Source organism: Zingiber officinale, chromosome 8B (genome assembly GCF_018446385.1).
Source record: "Zingiber officinale cultivar Zhangliang chromosome 8B, Zo_v1.1, whole genome shotgun sequence".
Taxonomy (NCBI): Eukaryota; Viridiplantae; Streptophyta; class Magnoliopsida; order Zingiberales; family Zingiberaceae; genus Zingiber; species Zingiber officinale.
In genome coordinates this window covers 52,352,835-52,363,421 of record NC_056001.1, presented here as the reverse complement: position 1 = coordinate 52,363,421, position 10,587 = coordinate 52,352,835, and the positions used below count along the sequence as shown (strand labels likewise).

The 10,587-nt window shown below is 37.6% G+C and overlaps 1 protein-coding gene across 2 annotated transcripts; it reads right to left on the bottom strand.

Moving 5' to 3' along the window:
• Positions 1 to 5,187: 5,187 nt before the first annotated feature.
• Positions 5,188 to 9,281, bottom strand: LOC122017361 (pentatricopeptide repeat-containing protein At5g46100-like). 2 transcript variants are annotated; one of them, XM_042574952.1, is made up of 4 exons: positions 9,032 to 9,281; positions 6,080 to 8,528; positions 5,886 to 5,999; positions 5,188 to 5,664 (listed from the first exon to the last, which is right to left on the bottom strand). In XM_042574952.1, the coding sequence occupies exon 2, from the start codon at positions 8,480 to 8,482 to the stop codon at positions 6,290 to 6,292; it is 2,193 nt and encodes a 730-aa protein (XP_042430886.1). In that variant the 5' UTR covers positions 8,483 to 8,528; positions 9,032 to 9,281; the 3' UTR covers positions 5,188 to 5,664; positions 5,886 to 5,999; positions 6,080 to 6,289. The 2 variants fall into 2 exon arrangements, with proteins under 2 accessions (XP_042430886.1, XP_042430888.1); XM_042574954.1 differs by lacking the exons at positions 5,188 to 5,664; positions 5,886 to 5,999 and having other exon boundaries at positions 6,689 to 6,810; positions 6,887 to 8,528.
• Between the last annotated feature and the right edge of the window lie 1,306 nt (positions 9,282 to 10,587).

Below are 10,587 nucleotides of genomic sequence, written 5' to 3'. Positions count from 1 at the left end.
AGCATAGGTGTTTTTCTGGACTCCACCATAGAAGCTGAGTATATGGCAAGCCTCTGAGGTAGCCATAAAAGATGAATGACTTAATAACCTCAAGATAGACTTAGATATGATTTCTAGTTTGTCCAAAGATTATTACAATTTATTGTAATAATAATGGTGCAGTAGCAAACTCGAAGAAACCATGAGTCTATAAGGCAAGTAAACACAATAGAGCGCAAGTACTACCCAATACGAGAAATTGTATAACGAGGAGAAGTTGTTGCCGCCTAGATTGCATCAGATGATAACCTAAGGTCCTTAAGGCAAGAGCTTTTTGAAAGGCATGGGAATCAGATGTATGGCAGCAGATATGACAGCTTAGTCTTTTAGTATAAGTGAGAGATTGTTAGAATGTATACTAAAAACCTAGCTTTTAGTATAAAACATTTATCTAGAAATAAGAATCACATTGGTCAAATGTCTACATTTGTGATAAATGTAGTTGTTCAATTAATTTATATTGTAGATAACATGGTGTGTGGTGTCACACACAGAAGATCATGTTATCAGTACCTTATAAATTATAAACAGTAGCTCACGACCATGATGGAAAGGAACAAACCATTGGAAGGTCGTAGTGTAATTAGGTGTTAGTTTATCTTAACTATATAATTACACTAGTACACTAAGAGTGTATTGAGTAGGACCATTAGAGGTCGTTTCTTTTATACTGACTTTATAAAGGAACAAAAACCTCAGTTATTATCGAAGTGTGTGCTCTTAATCCTAATATAATAACAAGCACATATATTTGATATTTATTTCTTTAATTTATCAATGGGTGAGATTTAGTTCGATGAATCAATAAGCCCGATAAGTTGGGAAATGATATCACTTATAGTGTGTGTTATTGATTATAGAAGGAAACTGTGTCCTAGTAATCTAGGTTGAGAATGTCCCCAAGAGGAGCTCATAAGGATTGTCATGTTAAACCCTGCAGGTGGACTTAGTCCGACATGATGATGAAGTTGAGTGGTACTACTCTTGGAGCTAGATATTAATTAAGTGAGTTGTCAGTAACTTACTTAATTAGTGGGCATTTGTTATCTTAAACACAGGGAGACTAACACACTCATGATAAGAAGGAGCCCAAAATGTAATTTGGGATTGGTGCGGTAGTTCAATAATAATTCTCTAGTGGAATGAATTATTATTGATAAAATTAAGTTGTGTGTTCGGAGCGAGCACGGGATGCTTAATTTTATCAGGAGACCAAAACCAATTCCTCCTCTTGGTCCCTATCGTAGCCTCTAGTATATAGAGATTTATACCCACCACATACCCACCTTCTTACCCATCCAATGGGGCCGGCCAAGCTAGCTTGGAACCCAAGCTAGGGCCGGCCAAGACCAAGTGGATGAGCCATGTAGGTGGCTGGCCAAAGCTTGGGTCACAAGCTTAGGTGGTCGACCACTAGAATATTAAAGAGGATTTTTATTAAAATTATTTCTTATGTGGATATCATGATTTTAAAAGAGAGTTTAAAAATTAAAAATTTCCTTTTATAGCTTTCTACAAAAGATTAAGAGAAGAGATTAATCTCTTTCCTTATTTGTAGTTTAAAAGGATGATTTTAATTTTTGGTAAAAACTTTCCTTATTTGTAAATCATCTATATGTTTAAAAGAGAGTTTAAAATTTGAAATCTTTCCTTATTTGTTGATTAAAGGAGGATTTTAAATTTTAAGAAAACTTTCCTTTTTAACCATGCTCATGATTTAAAAGAGAGTTTAAAATTAAATATTCTCTTTTATAAGTTTCTACAAAAGATTAAGAAAAGATTTGATATCTTTCCTTATTTGTAGATTAAAAGAGATTTTAATTTATAGAGATAACTTTCTTTTTATCCACATGTTTAAAAGAAAGATTTTAATTTATTAAATTTCCTTTTTATAAACCAATCATGAAGGGATAAAATTATTGGAGAAATTTTTATAAATTTCCGGAAGCAAATAAGGAAGTTTTAATTGGTGTTTATAATTTTATTTGCTTGGAGATATTATTTGTTATGGCCGGCCATTGTAATTTGAAAAGAGAAAATTGTTTTAATTAAATAAATTTTCCTTTTCAATGGCAAAAGAATTAAGGAAGTTTTTATTAAATTTTCCTTATTTGCCAAGACCAAGGATTATAAAAGAGGGGGTAGAGGAGGCTTCAAGGCTAAGGACTCTATTCTATTTTTCTCCCTCTTTTCCTTGGTGTGGTGGTCGGCCCTTCCCTTTCTCTTCTCTCCTCTTGTTGTGGCCGAAATCTATCATCTCTTGGAGCTTGGAGGATGTGGCCGGATCAAGGAAGGAGAAGAAGGAGAGAAAGCATGCATCCCTTGGAGCTTGGTTGGTGGAAAATTCTTCATCCTTTGGAAGTTCTTGTGCTTGGCCGAAACTTGAAGGAAGAAGGAAGAAGGTGCCTAGGTGGTTCTCATCTTGGAAGATCGTTGCCCACACAACGTCCGAGGTTAGAAGAGGAATACGGTAGAAGATCAAGAGGTCTTTCTAAAAGGTATAACTAGTAATTTTTCTTTCCGCATCATACTAGTTATTTTTGGAAATAATACTAAATACAAGAGGCATACGATTCTAGTGTTTCGAATTTGTTTTCGATATAGTGTTCTTTTGTTTTTATTTTCCTTGTGATTTGATTATTCTTTTCGGTTGACCTAAAGTTATTTTAGGAAATTAAATATTAGCTTTCCTTAAAAGGTTTTGTCTAGTCGGTGGTGGTTGCTCCCATATCCAAGAAGGTTATGTGCCTCGCCACGTCAGTACTGGGAACCAATTTTGGAAATTAATATTTAATGGAATTAATAACTTAGGTGATTTGGATCAAACGTGTTAAGTTCCGCAGGAGATCCAAGTCAAAACCTAAAAGAACAAATAGATTAAGTTTTGGATCAAACGTGTTAAGTTCCGCATGCGATCCAAAATTTAATTTAAAAGAACACATGGTAGCTAGGAAAAGGTTCAGACCTTTGTACAAAATTTTTGTACAGTGGAACCTCTAGGTTTTCCGAGTAGCAACCAACAATCAGGTGGTCCTCTGGGTCGGTTTTCCCATTGTATTCCCCGATCATCAATGGAGTGTAATGTCGTGGTATTGGGTCGCCCAGGATCCCCTGCAAGAACTGTCTAGTTATCTGTTCGGGGGAATCATCGAGCCTAAGTGCTTTACCTTTCTATCCATCCTGAATAGGCATGTCGCCCGAGGAGGATCCCCGTTCTCTATCCACTCGACCTTGTTCCGCTAAAGGGGTGTGGAACAACGCTTGGTGAAAGGAGATCAGTGCATTTGATGTATCTCCAAATGTGTTGGTCGGCTTGTTATTTGGCCTATGAGCAGCAGTGTTTTCTGTTCGGCCTTGATGGTTAGCCTGCCGATTGGTTGCTAACGCCGCGGGTTCATTTGCTTGGCGATCGGCTATCACCTGTTGCTGCTGCTGCCCCAACAGCTTGGTTGCTCGTGCTTCTATTAGCATGCCCAATTCTTCTTGCGTCAACGTCACGGTCGTAAGTCATCCTCCATCTTCACGTCTCGGATATAGGTTAAGTTCCCACAGATTGCGCCAATATGATCCTGTCTGAAAACGGTGAAGACAGCGACTGGGGATGTGGCTTTGCGGATAAACACGTGAAGACTCCGCTCCGCCCTATAAAACCAAGAACATTAATGTTGGGCCAGGGAAGGGTTCCCCAGCATTGACCCTCCGATGCTCAAGTCAGTCACCGGAACAGTAAAAGAATAATAGAAGCTGTAGCAACGAGAGCATGATCACAAATAATGCATACCTCCTCTGATGCATGGACCCCCCCTTTATATAGTGGTCCTGTAGTGTGCGTGCACGCTTCTCAAAGTGCATGCACATTTCCCTATCTTTCCTATAAAAAGATAAGTCATAAAAATGTCTCTGACACCATTCTTTAACAGGGTGTGCAAATCTCTGACATTACAGTGGAAGTTTCCGTTGTGCAATTTACTTGTTGATTATGTTTTGCTGTCAGCGGCATCAACTCCTAGAAAGATATGATGAGCTAAGCAAGGGGTCCCACTGTTTGGCCGAGCGGGGAAGCTGCTCGGCCAGCTTCCCCCCCTAGTTGCTCTATATTATTCTTCTCCACGATCGCTCAGATGATAGATTGTTCCTCGTACAGCCGAACAGGCGGTTTAGCCCTTATAGGGTCATCACAACTGCGAATATATGTTCTTCTCTCTTTAGTCGTTTGGCAATCGAGTCGCTGCCTATCGCCCGGTCGGACGAACGATCTGGTCGGACGAGCCTCCGGGCGATACCATAATACTATGCCCTCCTTTCGCTGAGTGGGCGGTCATGTCTAATTGGGCCCGTCAGGCCTTATCGATCCGTTGTCACTCGCTTTGCCAACTTTGGTGATCCGACGATTCCATGCCTTTGACTGTCTTGATTTTAACTTCTACGTCAGCTGCTTTTCCCACCTTTAACTCATCCTTAATGAGCTCCTTTTACCACCGCATCATTTGCTATTATAACATTGATAATCAACACAAATACTCTGTATTGTAGCACTATAAACTATAGTTATTAAAACATAGACACTTTAATTTTGATGAATACTAATAAGTTGGTCAATATTGATAATATGAGTATATAGTTGCTAGTCCACCTAATCAATATTATATTATAGCAATATATTGTAGCAATTATAGTTGTTACAATACATTGCTACGAGTCACAGCAGCTGCTATAATATAGTAATTATCAAATCGTAACAACTACATTTATAGAATCATAGTTGTAATAATTATATAACACTGTTATGAGCTCATAGTTGTTATAATAATGCTAAAAACTAAAGATAGTTTTCAAAACTAAAATATACAATGACGTCCCTTTTATGATTCCAATAAAAAAAAACACGTCCTGTTAATTTTTGCTCATAAAACAATATGAATGTTTACTTATCCAACTACTTTACATTATAAATTTCATTCAACGAAAGGAAGATATTCGCACCTTGAGTTGTAATTGTCAATTGATCTTGACATCTTTCGTCACCCTTAGCTGGAAGCCAGCAATAAATCAAACTATGCGACAATTCAGTGGAGAAAAAAAAACTATGTCATGATTCACGGGAGCTTTTATTCTCGCACACCTCTTCAAAATGAAGCATCATCTCGGTGAATATAAAATCCGGAAATTCTGAATTAATCAGGAGGTTTTCACTAATTTATGATACATTAACCAAGAGAAGTTTTATTCTGTGATAATTCCTCAAAGAAACATTTCTCTAGATATATAAAGCCTGTTTAGCTTTAGTAAACCAATAACTTTTGACATCTACTGAAGGTTCACTTCACGAACTCAATTTTCAACTCTGGTCGGTTGAAGTCACAGAAATGGAGCCTTTGAGGGACTCATAGCAATTGAGATCCTCAACGTCCTCATCAAGCTGCGTTCCTGAATCTTCTTCATCTTGTAGCAATTCCATCCATTCCAAGCTTCCATTTGCAACGTTCGCATTTGCATCAGAATTATCATCAGCTTGCAAGTCAAGTGGCTAGTGAGTGGTAGGGTCAGTGCCTCTCCCCCTCAGCTTCTTCTTGAGATAGGAGTTCCAGTAATTCTTGATCTTGTTGTCTGATCTCCCAAGTAATTCTGCAACACAAGAAGCAATATTTTCAGATTCAATATCTCTCGATCGAATTGAACTAAATAAGTTGATGACTTGACTTGTTGCTAAGAAGAATGGAATCAGATTATAAGCTCTACTTCCTGCAGCAAGAAGTTGCCTCTTTTCAAGTCAGGCCTCAAGTAGTTCAATCACCCCGGTCGGATACAATTGCTACTTATACAATTAAAATGACATCAAAATTTACCTGTTTCAGGCCGCATTGCTTCATTTGGGGCTGGGCATCATAAGGCATCTTGAATGAAACCCGTTTATGAACTTAACCATGTCACATGGACAACATTCTCCATAATCGTGTTTCCTACAGAATATCAGCCAGATATACAGTAGAATCCAAAATCATAAAGGCTACACAAATTCAATTGATAAAACTATTGATACCTCACATGGACATTCCTCAGCCATTAAGAAAAGTTTGCACATGAGACAGTTGCCAAAACAACATCAAAGATTCTCGTTCTCCAAGAAAATCTCCAAACGCAAGTTATATTTAGCCGGTGATTTGCAAAGCACAGACATTAAAAAATTTATCCAAAATAGACAAAATTTCTGAAGAGTATGAAAAAGGTCAGCTTTGTATAGCATAAATCATCACATAGCATTCTGCTCGTTCAAATCATACAAACCCTCGGCTAATATTTTGCTGACTTTGTCATCATCAGTAGCCTCAAACACATCACTATTTACTTCTAAATTGCAATCAGCGACCAGCAAAACATGTGTATGAGCATCCGGGATCCATCCTCTTTCAAGCATCCTGTCCAAGAACCTACGGGCCTCATGCTTTTGCCCCTCTTTTACAAGACTGGAAATTACCATATTACATACTGTGGGACTTAGAAAACCCCCGTTGTTGATCAGACTATCAAGGCTGTGCATGACCAAACGCAACTTAGAATTTCTTGACAGACTAAATATGAGCAACTCAAGTGTTTCAGAGTCAGGAACAAAGTTATCATTAACCATTTGATTGAACAAATTTGCAGATTCCCTTGCCATACTCTTGGAACACAATCCACGAACAAAAATGGAATATGTTGTGGCATCAAATCTGCCACCCTCAACCAACATCTGTGAAAGGATTACCAAAGTATCCTTTTCCTTGTTCAAACCTAGGAGACCAAGCAAAATTGTAGAATAAGTAAATGAATTACAAGAAGCGCCACTAGAAACAGCAAGAGAACGCACATTGATGGCTTCTTGAACTTTTCCACTGATACAGATCCCTTTCACTAACTCATTCAAAGCACTACAGCTGAGCAAACAACCTTTAGCAGTAAGATGGTAAAATATTTCAGTAGCCTCCTGCATCTTATTGATTATACACAAACCTTCAATCAACTGTGAGCATGCTTCTGAGTCTGAGCAGCAGTCATAGAAACGAGACAGTCTAAACATGCTTAAAGCATTCTCATACTTACTGATCTTACAGTATCCAGTTATAAAAGCTGAATAAACAGCTCCTTCATCCATATAGGATGAAACAATCATTTTTCCAACAACTTCTAATGCTTTCTCAACAAGCCCTTCTTCACAAAGTCCTTTTGTAAGGATAATCCATGAGGCAAGATTGATTAAATCCCTTTCTACCATTTGCTTCAGATATATAGCTGCCTCTTGATATCTACCAGCATTGCAGAAACCCTTGAGCAAGGCATTGTAAGGTTCAACTTGCAAAACGTCCTCCCTATCTAGGAAGGTCATAGCCTCATTCAACTTCCCAAATTTGCAAAACCCAGTGACAACATCTGTGTATGTAACAGTTAAAGGAGTAAAGCCCGAGTTTTTTATTTCTTGAAGAAATTCTATTGCAGTCTCAAGTTGCCGGTTGTTACATAAGCATTGGATTAAATGTTTATACAAATATAAATCTTGATCACCCTGTATATTTCCCTTCATCCTTAGCAATTTAATGCCTTCCTCAAATCTGTTGATGCTGCAAAGAAGAGGCATAACATTATAATAAAAGTCCGGAAGTGGAGTGCAACCAGACTCGAGCATCTGCTGAAATACATTAATGGCTTCATCTACTCGGTTACTGATGCAGAGAGCTTTAATTAGAATCTCAAATGTCAGACTGTTCGGATCACATCGCTTCTTCCCCATCCTATGGAACTGATGCAATGCCAAATCCAAGTGCCCAATTTCACATAATCCCTTTATAAGGTAATTTAATGTGACAACATCTGGAAGAATCCCCGATTTTACCATTTCTTTATATACAAACAATGATGAAAAGAAATTTCCACTCTGTGAGGAAAAAGTAGCTAAAAGTCTGTTGCATGTTGAGATGGATGGCAGTTGTTTTGCTAAAATTGAATATCTGAATACCAGTAAAGCTTCAACTTCCCTGCAATTTACACAAAAAGAATCAATCATGGAATCAAACACTTGATTTGTATTGTCGAGTTGTAACTTAATCAGCTCATTCAGAAGAATCTCCATCTCTTCAATATTTCCAACCAATCCCAACCTCAAGATCATACAGGCATAAGTCTCCGCGGTGTGTTGGAATCTTCTCTGAGTAGAAGCCCATTTGAATGCTTTAAGAGCTGAGGTCACATCCAACATAGAATCCAACACATGAACTAACTTCTGAGGATGAAGACCACCTTTAAGGGCCTGCACTACAGATATAAACTCTGCAGAATCTGGATAATTCTTGTTATCTTCAAAATGAGTTTGACCATGTGCAGCAGTTGCATATGAAAAGGTAAGATAATTTAGAGATATCCAGAGGAAGGCAGGCTTGGGAATGGTTAAATTATAAAACTTGGCTGTCATTTCATCAAACAATGGATATGCAAAGAGTCCTCCCCTATTAAACGCACTGCAGAAGAGAATAAATTAACCAGATATACACCTTATCACCTATCGAGAGAGAGCAAGTTTGAACGCAGGTAGAAAAAATGGATTTTGTTTCTTTTAGATAAACAATCTAACAACCTACACAGAAAATTCATCTGATACGCCACTGTTTCAATTCATGGAAGGCTGGAGTAAAGAAAAATCCAGAAATCAAACAACCGAATTATGCATCGACATTGGAAATCACAAAATCCGTCTGTAGAAGTTAGATGCGGATTCAATAGCCAAAGAGCTTGCACAACCGAAAGCCCAATTAAGAATTTGGATATCACAAAAATCTTGTTTTCCTCAAAGCTTAATGCGGGTGAACACCGAAAGGATTTACAAACAAAACCAACCGAATCAACAAAAAGATAAGCATTTTCCTTGAGTCCTTATCTCTATCAATCCAGAACCTCAGGAAACGGTTTACAAATCACACTCGCATCCATCAAATTCCCGCAATAGCTCAATAAGTAAACTTACTCGGCGGATCCTCAAGAGGGCAGCGAAACCACCTTCACCTCCGCCAACGATAGCGCCGATCCGGCGGTAAAATTCGTGGCCAGAGTGGACCTCGAAAGAACGGAGAGGTGGAACGGAAGAGGCGATCCGTGGGAGGAAGAGGCGAAGACCAGGGTCTAGGGTTTCGCAGGATACGGCAGCGTTGATGACCGGAATCCTTGCGAGATGGGCGGGAGTCGCTCGCAAGACGCCTCCGGAGGCTGTTTAGTGATCAAACGGCGCATATTACTTTTATCAGCGTTGAAACTTGAAAGAGCTAAATAATTTATTTGTTAAAAAACATTTTTTTGTGTTTAATGTATAAAGGTAAAATATTTTTTTAAAAAAATTCAAATTAGTACAATCTTAATTTGATAGATCAAGTCAAGCTAATTAGTTAGGCCAATGATATATAGTCAAGTTAGTCTAGTCAGTCATACTAGTCTAGCCAGGCCTATCATTCTTGCTAGTGTGGTTCATTTGATCAAGTCACGTGGGTTGAACGGACTAATTTAAAAAAAAAAAAATGAATGGATTGAATTAAGGGGAACTTGTTCTAAAATCTTCATACAAATCTAAACATTTGCATTCAATTCTTATGTCAGATTTTCTTTCTTCCCGATACTACCAAATTAATTTATTTGTTTCAACTCTCTAACCCATGTGAAATTACCAACTTACCTTCTTATTTAATTAAAACTCTCGAATATTGCTTATTTCTCCTTTCTCTTCCAACTGTCGATGCACTCCCTCCCCTTACTTCAAACCTACGCGACTCCAAGCCATCGACGATGTAGTCCCCGACTTCTCCTCCAAACCATCAGCGACGACCTAACCTCCCCTTACTTCTACTCTAAAGCATCTCCATCGACATTGAAGGCAGAAATCGGAGAACCGGTAGAACCTTATTTTCACTTTCAACCCAAGAATCATCGGTAAGTTATAATTTTCTGCCCTATATTTGACTAATTTGTTATTCTTATGCGAAAAATTGAAGCTTTAGGTCATGAGTGTTTTAGTTCATGAGTGTTTTTGATTTTGTGAGGATGAGGTTGAATAAAATTCGATTTTTATTTTGAAATTGTAAATTTATGAATGAGTTTGTATTGCATCTTTTTCAATTTAATGAAAGAATGAGATATGTGGACATTTTGTAGTGCTTATCAATAAACAGATTATTGTACCCAATTTAAGCAATATGATACTTAAAATTTGTGAGGTTGAATAAAACTGGGTTTGTAAACAAGATAAGATTTAGGGTTTAGTTTTTTATTTGAGTTTGTGTTATTTAGAGACGAATTGATGGTAATTTTTTTTTGTTTTGTTCTTGAATAGAAAATTTCTTAAATCATTAGTAAATCTGGGGGAGGGGGGATTCTTGAATTGTATATAAATGAAGCTTTAATCTTCAATTCTTATATAATTGAATTGAATGTTATGTTTTTGTAGATTATATTAAAATGGATTCTAGAAGTGGGCCTTCCAACCTTACATTTTTGGGTAGTTGTAAGTACAAGAACCAGTTGTTTGTGATTTCA

Excerpts from the sequence above, each read along its gene's own strand:
- LOC122017361 (XM_042574952.1), bottom strand. The coding sequence starts at position 8,482 with ATGACAGCCAAGTTTTATAATTTAACCATTCCCAAGCCTGCCTTCCTC.